Genomic DNA, 22,714 nt, shown 5'->3' with positions numbered 1-22,714 from the left:
CAGCTAGTAAATCTATACATGTTTTACCAAATTTGAATTAATCACTAGTATAGACAAGTAAACACCCTATGGAAATAAACCAGTAACTGATGTACTGGTCTCGGCACATGCCAGTAGCTGAGGCTGTTTATTTTTGAATTGTGTTCTAGAACATAACGCATCATCCCACCTGAGATATTCAAACTGCCTCATATCTGATGAGCATCGTGGAAGTGATCGGACACAGAGACACCAGCTCCTTGTCTATCATCAGATATACCATCCAAAGCTGAATCCTAGTGGCTTTAGTCACAGAATATATAACACCTGTAGCTATATATACTAGTTCCTTTGTACCAGTGAAAATACAGGTAAGTCATAATAAGCATTTTAAGATTTGTCAGTTTAAACAACCTGGTCATTACAGAAAAGTAAAGGCAGGCTGCTCGATTGATTTAAAGAAATAACATGAGCGGAAATTGTATTGATAGATAGAGCATATATTGCTGGTACTATATATACAACTCTGAGTTACTTACACTATTGGGTGCTTGTTAAAGTGTTATGCAAATTATAATTAATTATTAATAATATTATTTTTTTTATTATTTTTATAGTGTCCACTACCTTTTGCTCTACTGTTTCACCCATAAATAGAGTATTTGGATGTTTTTTGTTGATTCCCCTTTCAGCACAATCGTTCTTATTATGTGTTCTAATAAGACCAGTAAATTATATTTAACCTTCTTTGGTTATAAATCTCACACTGTACTTGTGGTCCCCCATTGTGGCATTGCTGGTATTCACAAAGAATCCCTATACTATTTCCTTACAAATTTTCTTTCCACCTGATATTCACACTGGCTCATAGCTGTTCAGTTTTGTGGAAGTGACCAGACAGGGCCGCCAAGAGGAATTTGGGGCCCCGGTACTGCAACTTTGTGGGCTCCCCTCCACAGATAGAGGGAGAAAAAAAAATGCCGGACTGCGAGCTTGGGGCCCTAAGGCAGGCCGGGCCCCAGTAATTTGTATCCGCTACCCCTCCTCTGAACGCCCCTGGACACAGACAATGTCTATATATCTAATCAGACATATGGTCCACAGCTCAATCCTACTGGGCTCATGCAAAGAATAGACAAGACCCATTGTACCAATGTAAAAACAGATGAGTCTTAATAGGCATTTTATAATTTGTGTGTTTAAACTGTTGTTTCATATTATAAATACTGAAGTTCTCAAAAGCCTTTACCATAATTGAAATAAACACATTATTATGGCTTTATTTAAAGATAGAAAATGTACCACAACTAATTTTCAAGGTCACTATGCAGTTAATAAACAGGAAATCAACTCACAAAAATCCACAGTATCGAGCCCTAATGTTCGACCCACAATTATTTGGGGCAATGAGGTACTAAGACCAGTGTGTGTTGTGACCTCTAATAGTGTGAATATTCTGCCAAATGACTCCAACAAGACTATCCTTGGTACTACAAATGATAGCCTGGGACGGAACAACCTCCTAACTGGTTGATATAAGAGGGTAAAAGCTTGTAGTGAGGTATTGGTTACATACAGTTGTCAGACAACTTAAACCTTGACATTAGATGGGAATGTTTTCATACACAATGGGAATGTTTTCATACACATTTGTGAAAGTTACAAAATGTATTTCTATATTATGCAACTTGTATTCTATGATTATAAAGAAAAATACAGTCACTCCACGTTATTCTGCCACAAAGACATTTAAAATTACTTAAGTTCACTGTAACTAAATAGAATATTAATCTCTCAATTTATTAATGCATATTTGCTAATATGACCTGTTTCATAAAGTATACATTTGTCTGCTACATTATATCCCTAATTAATTCATTTAAAATGTAATGTGCAAATTCTGGGCTTTAGGTAACTCAAAATTGTGTTTTGGGCATTTTTGGGGAATGGTTTATTTTGTTCCTATTTTTATTTTCACAATAGTGAGAGGTATGATATACAATGGATGCATCCATTGTGTGACCTGAGCTAACACTAATAAGAATACAAACTCCCTATTTACTGACTCCCAGCCATAATCTTTATCAAATGGCTTCTTCCACTGAGTGAAGGTGAGGGGCGAAGCTTTAACTTGGGCTCAGTTAGTTGATGGAACATGACAGCTGATACCAGATTAATTCAGCCTAAAGTGTGGATACCAGCAAGTCACATATCTCCCAGACGTAAAGGTTATAAATAATAGGTTGTATCTATATTTTAGAATATGTTGAAAGCTATAGAATACATTTTCCCTTCCCGTTCATAGAATGCATATATCACTATTTGTACATGTATTAATATACATCTATAAATTATCGCAGAACTCATGTTATTGATCTATTATTTAGATTTAGATTTTTGATATGCATGTACCATACTGTATCTTCTATTTGACATTTGGATTTAGACCTAGAATTTATGTTATATTTATATCCATTTGTATTGGCATTATATTACTTTATTAATACATTTTATTAAAGCTTAATAAGTTTATTGCAATGAAAATTATGGTCATAAAGGGATAGAAAGTTGGACTTTGATGTAATGTTCACACGTTTGTACAATCTTCATCTCCCTGCAAAACTAGGCACAGTGTAAACGAGGAAACTGCTATTTTGTGGCAGAACCATTAATCATGAGGCTTATCAACTAGATATGGATGAACTTACAGCTAAATTTTACACAAATTGAATTTCACATTTCAACAGGAGTTTCTGCAAAAGACCAAAGTAACAATGATAAAATCTGTGTGTTTTGTTTTTTTTTCCCTATTCATGGTAAAGTAATGTTACATTGTATTTACAAAGTAACATTTTGCCAAATTTATAGATATATCAGAAAGACAGTTAATTCATTCTGCTGTTTGGTATGATTGGGGTAAAACAAAACATGCTCAAATGCATAGACAGATGTGGAATGAGACAAATATTTCTTGAATATAAACTCAATTTAGTAGGAGCCAGTGACAGCACTCTGCACGATATCATAAAGGCTGTCAAAGTCTGTAGATGATGGATGCACTTTAAAATGTTTAATTTGTGCAAGAACCTCTATACTGAGAGGCTGTGTTCAAGAATACAACTGTAGACATAACAATCCATTCAAATTCAATGGGTCCAAAAACCATATGGAGCGCCAGCCTACATGAACTGTATATATAAAGGTTTCCTTGATGTGGCTTCAATCAGAGGTGTATGAAACTCCAGATATTACATTTCATCAGTTCAGCAAATGGCTTGTACCTTTATGGGGAAGTTATAAAAAACAACATACCTACCCTCCCAGAGGGTACCAGCCCCCTGCTGAACAATGATGGCGCTCCTCCTGATCGTCCTAGGCTATGACTCAAAATGCCAACTATGACATCTCAGTGATCCAACAGAATGGACTTGAGAGACTAAGACCCTTGTCCATTACACCAAAAAAGTTTTAAAAGAAATAAAAAGCAGAAGTTTTTTTTAGAGATTTTTATTGCATAAGTGTTTGTGGTCTCCCATTTATAGAGGAAATTAGCCCAAGCTGTCTAGCACAGGGGCTATTGCAAGATATTGAGAGGGTGCCCCCTTCTTTATTTTAAAGTGAATGGTCCTTTGAAACCAGGACCAGCAATGATGCCTATTGGGGTGGGGATGGTCCCATTACCATTATCAGTATTACAGTATTATAGTTAAAAAAATCTACATTTTTCAATAGAATTTAAATATTGGAAAAGTGAAATGCGCAGAGTACTGTCATTCCAAATCTCAATTATTGTACATGGATATTCGTATCAGCTAGAATATGATTACCAGAATCACATGCACCACACTATGTGTCAGATATTTTAAATATAACATCTACAGCCCCTATGTCCCTGCAATTACAAACTGCTAACAATAGTGAAGAACCAATGACAGTGAATCAAAAAACATTTAATTTTAAAGCCCCAAGTGAAAACAGTGATGGGACAGTAAATAAATTGTTTTCTAATCAAATGTCAATTCACATTACAGGTGATGTTTTTGTTCTAGTATCAAAGGGAAAAAGGCAAGGGGAAAAATGTGCTTATAGAGGCACTCTGCGATCTTTATTATTGATAAAATATCCAATTCTTTATTAATATTGTTTAAAATAAAATCCCTCTAATTGTAAATAGCGAAATATAAAAACAACAAAGTGAAACAAATGTGAATTAAAATAGCAAAAATAATTTGCTATGCCCCGCTACTTTTTATATCAATTATAATGTATATCAAAAATTCATACTGTCCAATCTATAATATGATACTATACTCCTTTCCCATACTAACTTAATTAGTGATTTATTTACATAATTGATGGAATAATCCTGCTGTTAATAGTATCACTATGATTGATAGCTTCAGTTCATAGGTTACTCCAATTAGTAATTAGTAACCCTACATCTAGACTTAATGAGATTAATTGTTGGCAATAAATTAATAGTTGCTTGGATTAATTATACCTTAACCAAGCATTATTATATAATCACTTAATTTGCCAGTGGTAAAATACCTAATGTGATATTGTAACAGCTGTGTGTCTTAGTTCTGTCTTTAATAAGATCTCACACACACACACACGCTATTGTATCTCACTGTTGAAGATTAATCTAAATGTAGCTTATGATATACTGCTAGGCTGTCATGAGATTAATCCCCCGTAATAGTAGGTCACATATAAGGATTAAGTTAGTCAGCTACGTTGGAATTACTATTATTAAATGCTGAAGGCTGCTGCCAGACCCCGACCACACATTGTCACGATCTCACACGCACACCATGCATACAGCCTCTTAAAGTATGAACGCTATCTATAATCTCTTAATAATAGAGAGGAGTAAGGACATTCAGTAGCGAGGCGAACGCCAACGCGCGTTTCGCTACTCGCTTTCTCAAGGCAACCCGATGTGAGGAAAGATAGAAGTATATATGCAGTAAAACACGCCCCCTCATCTGACGTGTAACATTTCAATAGGTGGAACTTCTTGTCATACAATTCCTAGATTGATAGTATATCAGACCAATCCTATTAGGTAGAATAGTTTAGATCCACCCCCTCAAGCGCGTTATTGGTAGATCAAACCTCCAGCTTATAGCATGTAAACAAAGGGATATACAATACCTCATATGAAAGCCTTTTAATGGTATACTCTTTCCTAATATAACAAGGTAAGTATTATTGTGAATTTCTTAAAGGTGTTAATAAGTAATAATGAAAAATAATAAATATTTAACTTATGTGCCTATTTAATTAAAATTAATACCCATATGAACACAAATAAGAGGGTATAATATGTGACTTAAACTATTATGCCAATTTTATTAATACCTAAATATATATTCAAAGTGATGATACATATAAGGAGTGTATTACTTAATATAGCTGTTATATCAGTTTTATTTATATCTCAATTCTGATAAAAAGTGATGATATTTATAAGAAATATCATGCTAAATATAATGGTGAAGAATACCATATACAATAATCCTATACTGTTTTGGTACATAGTGAACAATTTAAAAGTGCACTAATTGTGAACACAATCTTATATTATAAAGAGTAAACATTAGATAATATATTTATCATCTTATAAATAAACCATAAGATTATTAAAATCATTAAGGCCATGTGGAATAAGACTATTCATCATAAATATTTGTCTAGCTTCTCGTTTAAGGAGTTCTTGATGGAAATCACCTCCACGAATCCCTAATGAAACCTTTTCCATAGCAAAAGCCTGTACGGACTTGGGATTGCCCTCATGATATAATAAAAAATGCTTGGCAACAGTTGTTAACGGTTTGAATTTATCTCTATCACGAGAGGCATTCCTAATGTTACTTACATGTTCTAAAAGGCGTTTTTTAAACGGTCTACTTGTCATACCAATGTACTTCAGACCGCATGGACAGGTCAGGCAGTAGATCACCCCAATGGAATTACAGTTCAGAAACTCTTTTATACGCCAGATTTTGGAATACCGATCCGTGTATTCTTTAGTCTGTATAGAATAATCACACGCCTTGCATGTGCCACATTTAAAAAATCCTATGGTTTTCTTGATGATCCTTTTTTTAGGAATAAAATGACTATGGACTAATTGATCCTTCAGATTCTTAGATCTTTTCCAAGTCATTGATACTTTATTATCCAATATTTGTTTAAGATCATCACCTAGTAACACCACATTCCAATGTCTCTGAAAGATCTCTGAAATTTCTTTCCACTCGTTACAGAATGATCCTATCATTCTTACTGCAGAATCTTGAGTTTTTACAACCGGAGGTGGATAAATTAACGAATCTCTATTTCTTTCTTGGACAGAATGTACTGCTTTTTTTATTATCTTGTTACTGTAACCACGCCGTTTGAATCTTCTCTGTAATTCCTGTGATCTAATCTGAAAAATCTTATCATCTGAACAATTGCGTTTGGTCCTGAGAAGCTCACCCTTAGGTAAACCTCTAAGGACGGGAGGAAAATGTGAACTCGTATAATGTAGTAAATTGTTGGTAGCTGTAGATTTCCTATAGATGTCAGTAGACAGTCTACCATCTCTATTTATTTGGATTTTTAAATCCAAGAAATTAATGGTATTTTCATGAATCTCTGAGGTTAATTTCAGATTTAAATTATTTCTATTTAATACTCCAGTAAATTCATGAAATAATTCTTCGTGACCATCCCACAAAATCAGAATGTCATCTATATAACGAAGCCATAACAAAATATGACTCGTATACATTTCATTAACATCGTTAAATACATATTGCTGTTCCCACCAGCCAAGAAAAATATTTGCGTACGTTGGTGCACAAGATGTGCCCATTGCAGTCCCTCTGATCTGCAGATCAGAGGGACTGCAATGGGCACATCTTGTGCACCAACGTACGCAAATATTTTTCTTGGCTGGTGGGAACAGCAATATGTATTTAACGATGTTAATGAAATGTATACGAGTCATATTTTGTTATGGCTTCGTTATATAGATGACATTCTGATTTTGTGGGATGGTCACGAAGAATTATTTCATGAATTTACTGGAGTATTAAATAGAAATAATTTAAATCTGAAATTAACCTCAGAGATTCATGAAAATACCATTAATTTCTTGGATTTAAAAATCCAAATAAATAGAGATGGTAGACTGTCTACTGACATCTATAGGAAATCTACAGCTACCAACAATTTACTACATTATACGAGTTCACATTTTCCTCCCGTCCTTAGAGGTTTACCTAAGGGTGAGCTTCTCAGGACCAAACGCAATTGTTCAGATGATAAGATTTTTCAGATTAGATCACAGGAATTACAGAGAAGATTCAAACGGCGTGGTTACAGTAACAAGATAATAAAAAAAGCAGTACATTCTGTCCAAGAAAGAAATAGAGATTCGTTAATTTATCCACCTCCGGTTGTAAAAACTCAAGATTCTGCAGTAAGAATGATAGGATCATTCTGTAACGAGTGGAAAGAAATTTCAGAGATCTTTCAGAGACATTGGAATGTGGTGTTACTAGATGATGATCTTAAACAAATATTGGATAATAAAGTATCAATGACTTGGAAAAGATCTAAGAATCTGAAGGATCAATTAGTCCATAGTCATTTTATTCCTAAAAAAAGGATCATCAAGAAAACCATAGGATTTTTTAAATGTGGCACATGCAAGGCGTGTGATTATTCTATACAGACTAAAGAATACACGGATCGGTATTCCAAAATCTGGCGTATAAAAGAGTTTCTGAACTGTAATTCCATTGGGGTGATCTACTGCCTGACCTGTCCATGCGGTCTGAAGTACATTGGTATGACAAGTAGACCGTTTAAAAAACGCCTTTTAGAACATGTAAGTAACATTAGGAATGCCTCTCGTGATAGAGATAAATTCAAACCGTTAACAACTGTTGCCAAGCATTTTTTATTATATCATGAGGGCAATCCCAAGTCCGTACAGGCTTTTGCTATGGAAAAGGTTTCATTAGGGATTCGTGGAGGTGATTTCCATCAAGAACTCCTTAAACGAGAAGCTAGACAAATATTTATGATGAATAGTCTTATTCCACATGGCCTTAATGATTTTAATAATCTTATGGTTTATTTATAAGATGATAAATATATTATCTAATGTTTACTCTTTATAATATAAGATTGTGTTCACAATTAGTGCACTTTTAAATTGTTCACTATGTACCAAAACAGTATAGGATTATTGTATATGGTATTCTTCACCATTATATTTAGCATGATATTTCTTATAAATATCATCACTTTTTATCAGAATTGAGATATAAATAAAACTGATATAACAGCTATATTAAGTAATACACTCCTTATATGTATCATCACTTTGAATATATATTTAGGTATTAATAAAATTGGCATAATAGTTTAAGTCACATATTATACCCTCTTATTTGTGTTCATATGGGTATTAATTTTAATTAAATAGGCACATAAGTTAAATATTTATTATTTTTCATTATTACTTATTAACACCTTTAAGAAATTCACAATAATACTTACCTTGTTATATTAGGAAAGAGTATACCATTAAAAGGCTTTCATATGAGGTATTGTATATCCCTTTGTTTACATGCTATAAGCTGGAGGTTTGATCTACCAATAACGCGCTTGAGGGGGTGGATCTAAACTATTCTACCTAATAGGATTGGTCTGATATACTATCAATCTAGGAATTGTATGACAAGAAGTTCCACCTATTGAAATGTTACACGTCAGATGAGGGGGCGTGTTTTACTGCATATATACTTCTATCTTTCCTCACATCGGGTTGCCTTGAGAAAGCGAGTAGCGAAACGCGCGTTGGCGTTCGCCTCGCTACTGAATGTCCTTACTCCTCTCTATTATTAAGAGATTATAGATAGCGTTCATACTTTAAGAGGCTGTATGCATGGTGTGCGTGTGAGATCGTGACAATGTGTGGTCGGGGTCTGGCAGCAGCCTTCAGCATTTAATAATAGTAATTCCAACGTAGCTGACTAACTTAATCCTTATATGTGACCTACTATTACGGGGGATTAATCTCATGACAGCCTAGCAGTATATCATAAGCTACATTTAGATTAATCTTCAACAGTGAGATACAATAGCGTGTGTGTGTGTGTGAGATCTTATTAAAGACAGAACTAAGACACACAGCTGTTACAATATCACATTAGGTATTTTACCACTGGCAAATTAAGTGATTATATAATAATGCTTGGTTAAGGTATAATTAATCCAAGCAACTATTAATTTATTGCCAACAATTAATCTCATTAAGTCTAGATGTAGGGTTACTAATTACTAATTGGAGTAACCTATGAACTGAAGCTATCAATCATAGTGATACTATTAACAGCAGGATTATTCCATCAATTATGTAAATAAATCACTAATTAAGTTAGTATGGGAAAGGAGTATAGTATCATATTATAGATTGGACAGTATGAATTTTTGATATACATTATAATTGATATAAAAAGTAGCGGGGCATAGCAAATTATTTTTGCTATTTTAATTCACATTTGTTTCACTTTGTTGTTTTTATATTTCGCTATTTACAATTAGAGGGATTTTATTTTAAACAATATTAATAAAGAATTGGATATTTTATCAATAATAAAGATCGCAGAGTGCCTCTATAAGCACATTTTTCCCCTTGCCTTTTTCCCTTTGATACCAGAATGTTTGTGTGTGAGTGCACCATCCAGTAGTAACACGATATCAGTAACTAATAACTGTTAAAATTATCTGGATTCTGCTACAGCGATCACCTGGTGCAGTGGTATTCTTTTTCATTCTAGATGTTTTTGTTCTAGTAACACATGTTTGGAAGGACTACAATGTTTGTATAAATAATATTAAACTAAACTGTAATCTAATTTTATTATTCACAGTCCAGTACTTACGCGTCTTCGTCCCGATATGAAGCTAAAGGATTGTGTGCGCTATACTGCAAGAGAATGGATAAAAACGAGTGAAGCTGATCGTAAGGTCTACAAGATGGCTAAGAAGTAGGTTTTTCTCCCTAAACTAGCATAACAATAGGCTATCCGCTTTATTACCCCATTTCTGAACTGATTTTGTGTGGTTTAGGTTCATACAATTGGAGAAAGAGGAAGCAAAGCAGATAGAGGCATCTATCCAGCGGCAGGCAGAAGCAAGAAAACCATATGACGATGATATGGAGACAGAAGGGTCATCAGAAGCTGGCATACATGAAGAGATAACTGCAAGGACTAAAACTGCTGTACAAGGGGACATTTATGAAGAGCAAACTAAAAACAAAGCACAATTAGTAATGAAAATGAAGATCAATGCAAACTCTGAGAGTCCAGTACAGGCTAGTATCAACAAAATGAGCACTGTGCACACTAATAGACGTGTGCGAGCAGGTATGTAGAAAGAAGACTTCTCTCATCAAGTGTTTGACCTGGGCCCTACGATGAGTTTATGTAGAAGTGGCTTTTACATCCTGTGTACTGTGACTGTATAGAATTTTATTGACAGGTCTTCACTAATCTGTTTCTAGACCCTCTTCTTCTCCCATCAGGTAACTGTAAAATAAAACATAAAAGACGTCACCTATGCTATGCAAGACAGAAGAAATTGCTGAAGAGACAACATCGGAAGATCTCCCCAGGCTACATGGAGACACTAATTTGGCCACGTGGTGTAAAGCTCCCAAAGAGAGTAGAAGGACGTCCATCGGAGGACTCACCTGAAACACCAATGGAGGTGAGTAACTGACACTTAAATGTTTTTAACTTTTAACAATTTATTCCCTAATATGGGCTTGGGAAAGCCATGGTTATCTGATTGTTGTAGAACTATAAGTGCCAGCATTCTGATACATGAAATTCTCTATGACTTGTATCACATTTGTATATTTTCATTTTTATTAATCTTGTTATTTGTGGCTATAAAAATGCTCTGTTCTTCATAAAATGTACTCAGTTTCACCAAAAGTCTTTTCATTGAAAGTACAGGCTGACATCTGTTCCCCAACTTCTGCCTATATGTAAATATAATGTCATTTTGAGTGGGCAAAGGGACTCTTCAGCCATCTACTAAAAGTGAAATTTATACTATTAATCTATACTACCCAGACTCTGATAGGCTGATATGTTTCCAGCCTATCAGAGACTGGGATCTGTCGCAAAGCTGGGATATTTTTTTATTTTTTTTTAAGTTTAATTCAAAGGGGTGGGCAGGCAGGTCACAGTGGGCTCCCTTGGCAGTCTTAGCCCCTTGTCAGTGCCCCCTGTTTATCAGATCCCCTGATGGTGACCCTGCCCTGACCAAACATACAATAAGCACAGACGTAACATTGAATTTCTGGATCACTCCCGTATTTAATAACAACTTTTACAATGTTTATCTCCTTGAAAACTTATTTCCATCTTAGTAAGATGAGATAATAGTAAGAGGAAATTGGTTCTTTATTACTATTCATTTAAATATAGTATTCTGTGATATATATCTGGTTTTACATGTGAGGATATTGAAGTGCTGTTTTGTGCCCAGTCCATTTTGAAAATGGAACTTCCCAATCCCCCAGCTCCTGGTATCAGAAGGAGCACAGTATTACACACCTGCAGTCACCACCATCTAGTAGCACCAATCACTAGGAGAACCTGTATAAACAGGCGCAATCATAGGTGTATGACATCATAACGGTATTATCTCTGCAGGGCCGCAGCTTTGCACATTCGCAAATAATCCTTAATTACTATGTCCAAGATACATTTATGTGTACTCGCACCAGTTAAATCCTGACATTTACACAGTGATTACAAATCTGTTCGTAGGTTGAAGAAATCATCCATCCGGCATTATCAGACACAATTCTGTCCACAGACATAGATATGGATTTCCAGACCCTCATTGATGAACTGGAGGAAGAACAGGACGTGTTACCGATGGAGGTGAGGAATTGACACTTAAATGTTTTTAACTTATAACAATTTATTCCCTAATGTGGGCTTGAGAAAGTCATGGTTATCTGATTGTTGTAGAACTATAAGTGCCAGCATTCAGATACATGTAATTCTCTATGACTTGTATCACATTTGTATATTTTAATTTTTATTAATCTTGTTATTTGTGGCTATAAAAATGTTCTGTTCTTTATAAAATATACCCAGTTTCACCAAAAGTCTTTTCATTGAAAGTACAGGCTGACCTCTGTTCCCCACCACTGCCTATATGTAAATATAATGTTATTTTGAGTGGGCAAAGGGACTCTCCAGCCATCTACTAAAAGTGAAATATACTAGAAGCTCATTTATACTATTAATCTATACTACCCAGTCTCTGATAGGCTGGTATGTTTCCAGCCTATCAGAGACTGGGATCTATCGCAAAGCTGGGATATTTTTTAATTTTTTTTTTTAAGTTTAATTCAAAGGGGTGGGCAGGCAGGTCACAGTGGGCTCCCTTGGCAGTCTTGGCCCCTTGTCAGTGCCCCCATCTAAAGCACCCCCGGTTTTCACTAGGGACCCCCACAAGGAGGTTTGGTCTTGGCTGCGTAAGCTGCGCAGGTTGCAGTTCTCTAAGTTAGTTATCAGAACAGCGGATAGAAAACAGGAATGGTTGTGCAATCTGGTTCTGATACCAAAGGATAGCGCAGTACACAGTGAAAATCCAAAAAGTAGGTCAGAGGCGAGCCAAAGGTCAAGACCTTGATAGCAGATAGTATCAAATCGTAGGACAAGAGGGTAGTCAGGAACAAGCCAGGAGTCAGGACCAAAGTCGCAAACAACAGGAACAAGGAATCTGGAGTCAGCAGTGCTGGAGCTTTTGAAACCAATACTCTGGCACCAGAATGGTGAAAAGTGGTACCTTATATACTAATATGTGGCCCCTGATTAGAAGGACATGATTTCGGTGGTCAGATGCACCTGACCGCCGACATACAGCAGATAGAAGGACCTACTGTGCATGCGCACACAGTGAAAGCCTGAAGTACGTCCCGTTGACTTACACGGCTCGGCACAGGAGACATCCCCGGCATGTATGGACAGTGTGGGGACAGCACCTGACACATTCTTGACTATTGGACAGAACGGTGGCTTAGTGGTTAGCACTTCTGTCTCACAGAACTGGGGTCATAAGTTTGATTCCCAGCCATGGCCTTATCTATGTGGAGTTTGTATGTTATTATTATTATTATTATTATCGTTTATTTGTTAGGCACACAAGGTTTCCGCAGCGCCGTACATGGTACAAACAGTAGACTATACAGGGTAAAACAGTACAGGACAATAAACCCAAAGTACCAGTACTTCAGAAACTCCAAGCAGGCAGATACAGTAGAGACGGAGCAGAAGAACAGGTATGGAGACAGGAGGGAAGAGGGCCCTGCTCATTCGAGCTTACATCCTAAGGGAGGGTAAACAAAGTCAGGCACAAAAGGGAGCCAGTGAAGCAACGGGGAGAGAGAAAGGGGGCAGGGGAGAACCAGAAGAGGTGAGAGGTTAAGTGGATGGTTGGTAGGCCTTAAGGAACAGTGTTCTCCCTGTGTTTGCGTGGGTTTCCTCCAGGTGCTCCGGTTTCCTCCCACACTCCAAAAAACATGCAGGTAGGTTAACTGGCTGCTAATAAATTTCCCTTAGTCTCTCTCGGTCTCTGTGTGTATGTTAGGGGATTTATATTGTAAGTTCCAATGGGGCAGGGACTGATGTGAGTGAGCTCTCTGTACAGCGCTGCGGAATTAGTGGTGCTATATAAATAAATAGATGATGATGATGATGACTATGTCCTAGATACATTCATATCTACCCGAACCAATCAAGTCTTGACATTTACACAGTGATTATTAATCTGTTCCTAGGTTGAAGAAAACATCAAACCAGCATTCTTAGACAGAGATCTGTTCCTAAATACATATGAAGATTTCCATACTCTTAATAATGAACCAAAGCGAGTAGACAAATTGTTACCATTGGAGGTGAGGAAAAGACACTTATATTCTTTTAACAGTTTATTCCTTAGAGCAGGCTTGGGTAACCCGCGGTTTTCCAATTGTTGTAGAATTGTAAAAGTGCCAGCATTATGATACATGTAATTGTGCAACAGCTGGAGAACCACATATTGCCTGTTTATGCCTTAAAAATTATTTACAACTTTGAGATGATCAACTTAATTCAAAATCAATGATGGTTTTCTACTGTTTATATATCCGCAGTTCATGGAAATAAGAGAAAACAAATCGAAAGCAAACAAACCAATTGTGTTGCCAGAGGAGAAAGATGCACCTTCTTCTAAGTTCCCTTCTAATTCTCATGAGACCAATCAAACGAGTCCTGACATGAAAATACTGGAGATGCCCAACTACACCGCTGGCACCAGGAAAACTAAGGAATGTCCTAAATCAACACAATCCAGAGGCTATACAATCATTAATGATGTCATAGTAATAGATGATGACTGACCAATATAAAAGATAATATAAAAGATATAAATATAATATAAAAGATATTACCAATCAGTCCTAATATAATATTATTTCATAAAACTACCAGTTAAAATAGTTAAATAAATATCGTTTTTAGACTTTTACCGCAGCATTGATAGTAGTTTTTTTATTTGTATTTTTATTCCACAGAAAAAACATAAGCAATGAACAGAAATGTTAAAGATAGTTGTCGTTGTAACAAGAAAATCAACGTTATTCACTTCACTTACAAGTTATTTTAATGTTATGGCTGAATGGTGTATATATACATTCTATTAATTTGCAAAAGTATTTAGTTCTTCAGTAAATATAACCACAGTCCATAATAATGATCTCCATTAAATTTGGGCTGTATATAGATAGAAAATGAGCAGTTAGGAGCCAGCTGTTGATAATACCATGGTTTGTGTATTTAATGCACCAAGAAAACAGTGTGTTCTGGCAGTAAGGAGGCAGTGTAGTACAATACCAGTGTCAGTGATGTCAGGACGTTCTACACAAACAAGAGACTTCAGAACCATGAGTGGATCCAGATACTACCTCGCTATGTGCTTTTTTTACTCCTCATGTAAAGGAGCAGATACCCCTCAATTCACTTACCTTGATGTTTCTTTGCCTGCGCTCTTCCTCTACAGCTCTCTCCCTCTTTGATGTGATGCAGCCGCAACCATTCACTGATAGACTGGTAGCGCACCGCATGCTAATGAGGTCACTAACCGGTATGTTTACAGCCTATCACTGGGATCTGTCGCAAAGCTGGGATTTTTTTTTTTTAAAGTTTAATTCAAAGTGGGCTCCCTTGGCAGTCTTGGCTCCTTGTCAGTGCCTCCCGCCCATCAGACCCCCTAATGGTGACCCTGCCCTGACCAAACATACAAACACCACAGACATAACATTGAATACACACACAAATCATATATGGCTCCCAACTATTTTGTCCTACAAAGTTTGTCTTTTCCAAAGTGTCACAATGCTCTTGTTACCCCTGCCCCTTATATTACGAATGGCAACACTAAACCCATGTCATTAAAATCTGCTACTCCCTTGTCTTATGTTCACCTCAAACCTCCATTTATCTGTCCTTCCTTCATTATTTCCTCATGTCTTGTATCTATCTAGTGCCCCTACCTCTTTACCACCTCCTGTTATCTGCCCTCCATGACCACCCATTATTTATTTATTTTACTTCAGTGTTAACATTATTTTGTGGAGTGTTAGAGGGGGGAGTACTCCCACGTCTACCCATATATTATTCTACCACCTCCTCTATTTGCCAATGTGCCACCTCTATGCCTGGGCTGTTCATATTCCTGAGCTGTTGGGGCTGTGGGAGATAGGTGATTGTCATTCTCCCAATTGTGCTGGCATCATGTTCATCACTGTCTCCCATACAGTCTTCAACCCAGGAAACAAACAGGACAAGGCTGGATAAGTGAGACAAGTAGGGAAAAGTGTAGAGGAAGGGACAAGGGGCAGAGCAAGTAGTACTACTCCTTACAACTCTCTGCCCCAGACTCCTATCCGGACCATCTGCCCCTTGAAACAGTTCTGGAGGTGTGAACCTTTAATGTAGTAATATAAGACAGCTGCCACTGGCAACCGATTTTGGAAGGGCATACAAAGCAAAGTTTCTTTAAATGTTTAAATAAAGAAGTAAATAATTTTAGAAAGAATGAATGTGCCTCCTCCAATCAATGACCTGCATCAGTACTAAAGCCTGGGGCTGGTTCCCACTAAAACAGGGGGACAACCCACTTTACTAGGATGCATCTCTAAAGGGGATATGCTTGACTTGCCTTTTATGCCTCTACAGTACTGAATGTACACATGAATGCTCTAATCCACCTCTCCAGCTGCAAGGCATTGTAAGTGTAAATAAAGTGTAAATGTAATTTTGGTATACGTTTTGGCTCATGTGCAGTGCATTAAAAAACATTTTAGAAGACACAGACATATTTATGTCCACCTCTAAATCACGTCCATATTGTTCATTTTGAACACTATGGTTAGAGATCATAGGGACAGAAACTTGACAGCAGGAGTAGATGCCGGCGCACTCAAGTAAAGTGCATCTTTAATTAGAAGATATGGGAAAGCTATATATAAATGGCCGTACAGTAAGGAGCACTGTACAAATATGGTGGCATTGTGCCATCACTGCTTACTCTCTACTCTATAGGAAAAGAGTTTTAATACTTGTGAAACACATCTCATTATTTTATCTGACCATCCAGGAAGTGTTTGTTACATTGTTCCTCTCCCCCTCCTAGTGGCGGAACTACCGTTGGTGTGGCAGATGCTTTGCACCAGGACCCATAGAGATAATGGGGCCTGCTGCATGGCAGATGCAGAGGGTCGGGCCCGCTGTTCCCTCTTACCCGGCCATCTGCCCCCTGCACCAGGGCCCACAGCTCGCTAGTTCCTCCTTTACCCCTTCCCCTAAGTATAAGTAGAGAGCTACCTGACATATTATAATACTGCAGAAGCAGAGATCCTAAAATACTGGAATTTTAAAACTAGTCCACCTGTAACGGAGTGGATTTCCAAAATAAACTTTACTATGCAGATAGCAGAAATCACATATAGGGGGCAGAAATGTGTACATCAAATGTGTCTGGCTACCCTGATGGGAGTTTAAATACTCTAAGGCAGACAAGGACCTCCTGATACCCCCCAATATACTGTGTAAGAAATAGCTACACAAGTGAATGACAAGAAAATGTTTGTATTAGAGAACAGTATTAGGAGGTCCTGATTGGTTGAAATGTTGTGAGTTTTGTCCCACTCACCTGTAGCTGTGCAAGGGTGTTATCATGTAAGAGAAGGGGGTTTAGGTAGCCTATCGCTTCAGAGCGATGTCTAAATATGTGACATGTAACAGCATAAAAATACCAAATGCATACATCAACATATAATCAATAAACTAAAAATCAATTATCAATTAAAAGACAGAGGATGTTACAGCAGATCTTGCTGGGCAGACAAACAATATGACAACTGAACCATATATAACTTCCTGATTAGTAAACAAGTTAAAGTAAGGTAGCTACTAAAGGACAATGTTATCATATAATGCTGGTTTATGGTGAATACCAAGCAGGAAGAGACAAAAATGAATCAATGCAAACAAAGCAATAGGAAATATTCACTAAAGTCATACCAGTTCTTTTCACACATTTCCCTCTTTCTTATTTACTTTGTGCTATATGTTTATTTGATAATGTGGGGCCAACACACAATATTTTACAATCTTACTTATAGCTGTGATCTTCTGTCAGGACTCTGGAACACAAAAATATTGAGGACTGTTATAGAAAGATGGCTGCATGCGCCTGCTATTGTGTTTTCCACTTATCGGTTCCCATTACAAGTAATGGCCTTTTCATTTATTTTGACTTTAAAAAATACTGGCTCTGTGATATTAGCTCTGAAGACGGAAAGGGAGGTATTTTGCTATAATTTATCCAAAAGGCAATCCGACCTCTCCCTCTGGGCAAACAACTATCGAAGTTTATCAGTTTTAAAATGGGAGGTTATACATACTTCCTCCAAGTGTTGGTCCTCCCGTTCCAATTCCTCACCTTTCAGTCTGGACCCTCGTGTAGAGGAGTTGACACTAGAGATAAGGGATCCCCTTAGGAATGCTTTAAAAGCATCCCAAAGAATGGGGGTACCCCCTGTATGTACATTAGTAGCAAAATATTCCTCCCACTGGGACACCAGATCACATCCATGACCCAGCAGAGTTAGCCAGAAGGGATTACATTTCCAAAATGTTTGTCCCTTGGAGCTGTGGATATTGATAGCAAGGGCCAGTGGGGAGTGGTCAGAAATCCCCCGAGGTAAATAAATCACATCAACATCGGCCGGCACCAGCCTTGTGGACAAGAGGCCCTTATTAATGTTGGAGAACGCATGATAGGAGGCTGTGAAATAAGAGAACTGGTCATCCCTCAGATGTCTTAGATGCCATACATCTTCCAACCCCATCTTACACACTAATTGGACATACTTTGTTTTCCCCCCGAGTGACAGACCACCGCCACTACTGCCATCTAATAGTAACGGTCATCAAAGCAGAGTAATGGAGTTTCAGGGCTTAAGGACATAAAGTCACTACGTTTTTAAAACATATCACGATTGTAAGGAGGTGGAAAATATATCACCAGGAGAGGCAGCAGGGCAGAGTTAAACATACCCCTTATGAATACAAATTGGCCCAGTGGGTCTGATTGGACTGTATCCAGAATAAAATGTACTTGTTTCCAAATGAACAGTGACATTCCCCTAGAGTTAAAGGCATGGATTGCTTGATCTGACCACCCAAACCACTGCTTTTTAAGTGCGCACAATTTACCACCAAGCAATTGAGTTTCAGTAAGACAAATTACATCTGCATCATTCTTTTTTAGTTGAGATATAAGCTACGACCTCTTAACCTTGTCATTGAGGTCCTGACATTCCAAGACAATAAACGGAGGGGCCTGCTCCCAGGTGGCCTAGCCGCCATAGTAGAAGATAATATATGGGGACACATCAAAGGTCGTGCTAGAAGCACTGCTAACCCAAGCCGACACAGACAACTTGACACCCATTTCCAGCAAAAGAAACAGCACAGAAAAATAAAAAATGTAGTACATGACACATTACCTAATTCTACAAACAGACATAAAAAATTAAACATCCAAACTGTTTCCCACTCCCACCCTGTATACCCGCAACCAACTATGGCATACTTGGATCCGCTGTTTCTCTTCCTCCCCTTCTTGCAGACATCAAAACCTACAGTTACATCTCTAGATATAAAATCAATCCACAAAAAACAGAAACTCTTGATTTCTATCTTACAGAAAGTATGAGATCTTCTCTCACTCAACAATTTCCCTTCAAATGGCACCAAAAAAAGATAAAATATTTAGGTATCTACATAACTAAACAATATAGTCAGCTTTTCCAAGCCAACTATCCTAAACTACTATCCCAAATTAAATCTGATTTAGAAACCGGGAGTAAAAACCTAATTTCCTGGATAGGGCGAATCAATTCAGTCAAAATGAACATTGTGCCCAGGTTATTATATCTTTTTCAAGCCCTTGCCATACGCATCCCCCCTTATGTTTTCAAATTTTTGCAACATTATACTTGACAATTCATATGTGATAGAAAACGTCCAAGAGTTCGGCTCCTTGTCCTACAAAGGTCGACACGGGAGGGTGGCTTGGGGGTCCCCAATTTTAAAAACTATTTCTTGGCAGCGCAACTTGCCCAATGTATTTTATGGAACTCCCCGGGCTCCTCCAGAGTTTGGGTCTCTATCTGGGACCGAGCTAACACAAAGTTTAATCTCGCCCCGGCTCCTAGTCCAATTGTTCCTCTTTTTGATAACCCGGATTTTCGCCAGGTCGTATAGTTTTGTCCTTTGAATTTTGGAAAAGGAAAGATGTTAACTATCTTAATGATATCACTACAGACACTTCTTTTCCCTCATTCGAAGACATAAAAACCAAATTCAATATTCCCAATACTTTTTTTTTCCAATACCTACAACTAAGCAATTTTCATTCCACCACTAAATTATCTTTAAGAGTCAGGCCGTTGACCTCATTCGAGTCACTTTTCCTCCGGCGATCTTCTACCAATGGCCTTATATCTCTGCTATACGGAGAGCTGAGAGTCCCTGACTCAGACACCCAAGATCCCCATGAGCGAGCTTGGGAGGAGGATCTGGGAGGCCCCTTGAATGGAGAGGATTGGGATGAAATAAAGTCCAACACGGCCTCTAGTTCAATCTGTGTGAAGCTGAAAGAAAACGCCTTTAAGCTTCTTCACCGATGGTACTTGGTCCCGACCAGATTACAAAAAAATCTTTCCGGACTCATCCAGCTCATGTTGGAGAGGATGTTCGTCGGAAGGGTCCTTCCTTCATATTTGGTGGCAATGCCCCAAGCTTGCCCCATTCTGGTTGGAACTACGGAACTTTGCGTCTCAGATCCTACAGATTGACATCTCAGCCTCTCCCAGATTTTTCCTTCTCCCACTTGGGATTCCCTATGCAACCAAACATCAAACAAAAATGTTCCGCCACATAGTTACTGCAGCATTGTGTCAAATTGCCACTAATTGGAAACAACCCACCGCGCCTACTATGCAGACAATTATTAATAGAGTTTGGGACTCGTATAAAATGGAGTTTATGACATGCATACTGCGTAACACCTCTAAGTCATTCAATAAATTCTGGGAGCCATGGATGTCATTTTTTCAAATCCAAACTCCTTTTGCCCTATGACTCCTCTAAAACATTCCACTTGATATCCCCCCCTTAACCTGTTACCATTCCGCCTCCCCCCCCACTTCTCTTCTATCTCTTGCTTTTCTTTCTTTTTCTTTCTCTTTTGGCGTCCTGCCACACCGCCTCCTATATCTTGCCCACTTTTCTCTGATTAGCCTCCCTTTTCTGTCTCTTCTTTCTTCTATTATTATAGTTAAAATTTGGTCAATATCAAGACTCTTCTCCTTATGATGTACAATGATTGTATTAGTCCCTGAATATGCACAACTTGATTGTAGCAGATTTTGTCTTTGACTGATGCACATTATTGACCTTCTCAAAATAAAACTTTAAAAAAAAATAAAAAAAAATATCTTCTAACAAAAACTCTCCTAGGGGGGCAGAGTCAAACAAAAAAGAAGAAACCCTAAAAAAGGGGACTAGAAATAGAAAAGGGGGTGAAGGAAGGAGGTGGAAGGCCCTGACATCATGGTATTCCCAGTAAACTGGTAAAAGTGAAATAATAGAAAATGATTCAAAATGCTTTGTCAACAGTAAATAAAACACAACAACAGATGGACATAGAGAATATCAGACATATATAAAACACCATTAGACTGAATCACAGAAATTTTAACATGAGGCAGTATTATACGATACCACTAACGTCCATCAGTAATAACATAGCAGAGTGGAAACATAAAGATAGGAATCAGCAATGAACATTGCGGTCCAGCCAGTCAACCACAGCCTGTGTGGATTTGAAAAAGTGAGTGGTGCCATCCAAGACCACCCTCAGCTGGGCTGGAAAGAGTATGGCAAAGAGTAACTGTAAATCCTGTAGTCGTCTTTTGACCTGTAAGATTTAAGCTCGATTCGTAAATAGAGAAATCTGGAAAAACAACCAGCCTTTGTTCCTGGCACATCAATGAACCCTTTGTCCAGGCAAGATGAAGAACAGTACCTCTGTCCTTGAAATTAAGAATTTTTGCAGTAAAGGTGCACGTGGGAGCACCAGGTGGCGGTCTCAGATTAGAAATACGGTGTGCCCGTTCAATGATCAATTGAGTAGTATCTCTTCCAAATAATTGAAGCAACCAATCCTCCAGGAAGGTCTCCGGGCAATGTCCTTCCACCTCTTCAGGAAGGCCCACAAGTCTAACATTGTTTTAATGGAAGCACCCTTTAATATCTGACATTTTCGTTTACAGGTAACCACTTGCAGCTCCAAGCTGGCAATTTGCCGCTTCATAGGTACAGTAGCATCTTCCAGGGTGGATATGCCAGATTCCACTTCACTGAGCTCAGGTCATCCATATTTAATAATCCGTTATTCAGTATCCCACACTGATGAGGTTGAGGATTAATGAATAAAACTTTTTTCATTTGAAAATGCTTCAATGTATTGGGCAGCTGATGGTGTTGTGGAGAACTTCAACAATGTGTTGCTTAATTGTGCCTAGTACAGGAGGATGCATATGTTAGACATTACCAGGAGCTGTTTGGGAGGGAATTAGGGATTTATGAAACAAATACTGTAAAGCAAAATAAATCTGCAATCATAATTAGTAAGAACTTTATAGAATCTAAGGAGAGACTGCAACATATATATTCTTATGCCTTTTCTACATTTCCCCATTAGACAACTACAAAGGGGAAACACAATATGGGTAAATGTATCTTTAAGAATACAATCAAATTCATTTGATAATTCTCAGCTTTCACTGGCCTAGAGAGCTACCAAGACATCATTGCAATCACAACCATATCCTGTATTATTATGAAGATATTTATACCTTCTGCTGAGCAGACGTCTTCTGTACTATTGCCAAATGAAACGCATGTCAAAACTTGACATATGGCTCAAAACATTAAGTGTAAAACATTTCTCAATAAACTCTCACAACTAGGGTCCTTCTACTTCTTTCGTTATGATTGAGTCATCCCATATAATCCCTTAT

The 22,714-nt window shown here is 37.6% G+C and overlaps 1 protein-coding gene across 5 annotated transcripts in view; it reads left to right on the top strand.

Moving 5' to 3' along the window:
- LOC142138425 (uncharacterized) overlaps positions 1-14,586 on the top strand; it is a 261,296-nt gene extending 246,710 nt beyond the window's left edge. For all 5 annotated transcript variants that reach the window (XM_075195093.1, XM_075195097.1, XM_075195094.1 and 2 more), the window contains 3 exons: positions 11,835-11,951; positions 13,859-13,975; positions 14,213-14,586. In XM_075195093.1, the coding sequence (XP_075051194.1) occupies positions 11,835-11,951; positions 13,859-13,975; positions 14,213-14,458 (480 nt within the window). In that variant the 3' untranslated portion in view covers positions 14,459-14,586. The remainder of the gene's footprint in view (positions 1-11,834; positions 11,952-13,858; positions 13,976-14,212) is intronic.
- The last annotated feature ends 8,128 nt before the right edge of the window (positions 14,587-22,714 follow it).

This window comes from Mixophyes fleayi, chromosome 2, assembly GCF_038048845.1.
Source record: "Mixophyes fleayi isolate aMixFle1 chromosome 2, aMixFle1.hap1, whole genome shotgun sequence".
Lineage (NCBI taxonomy): Eukaryota > Metazoa > Chordata > Amphibia > Anura > Limnodynastidae > Mixophyes > Mixophyes fleayi.
Note: the sequence above shows the minus strand (reverse complement) of the source record. Positions and strands in the feature narration are given on the sequence as shown.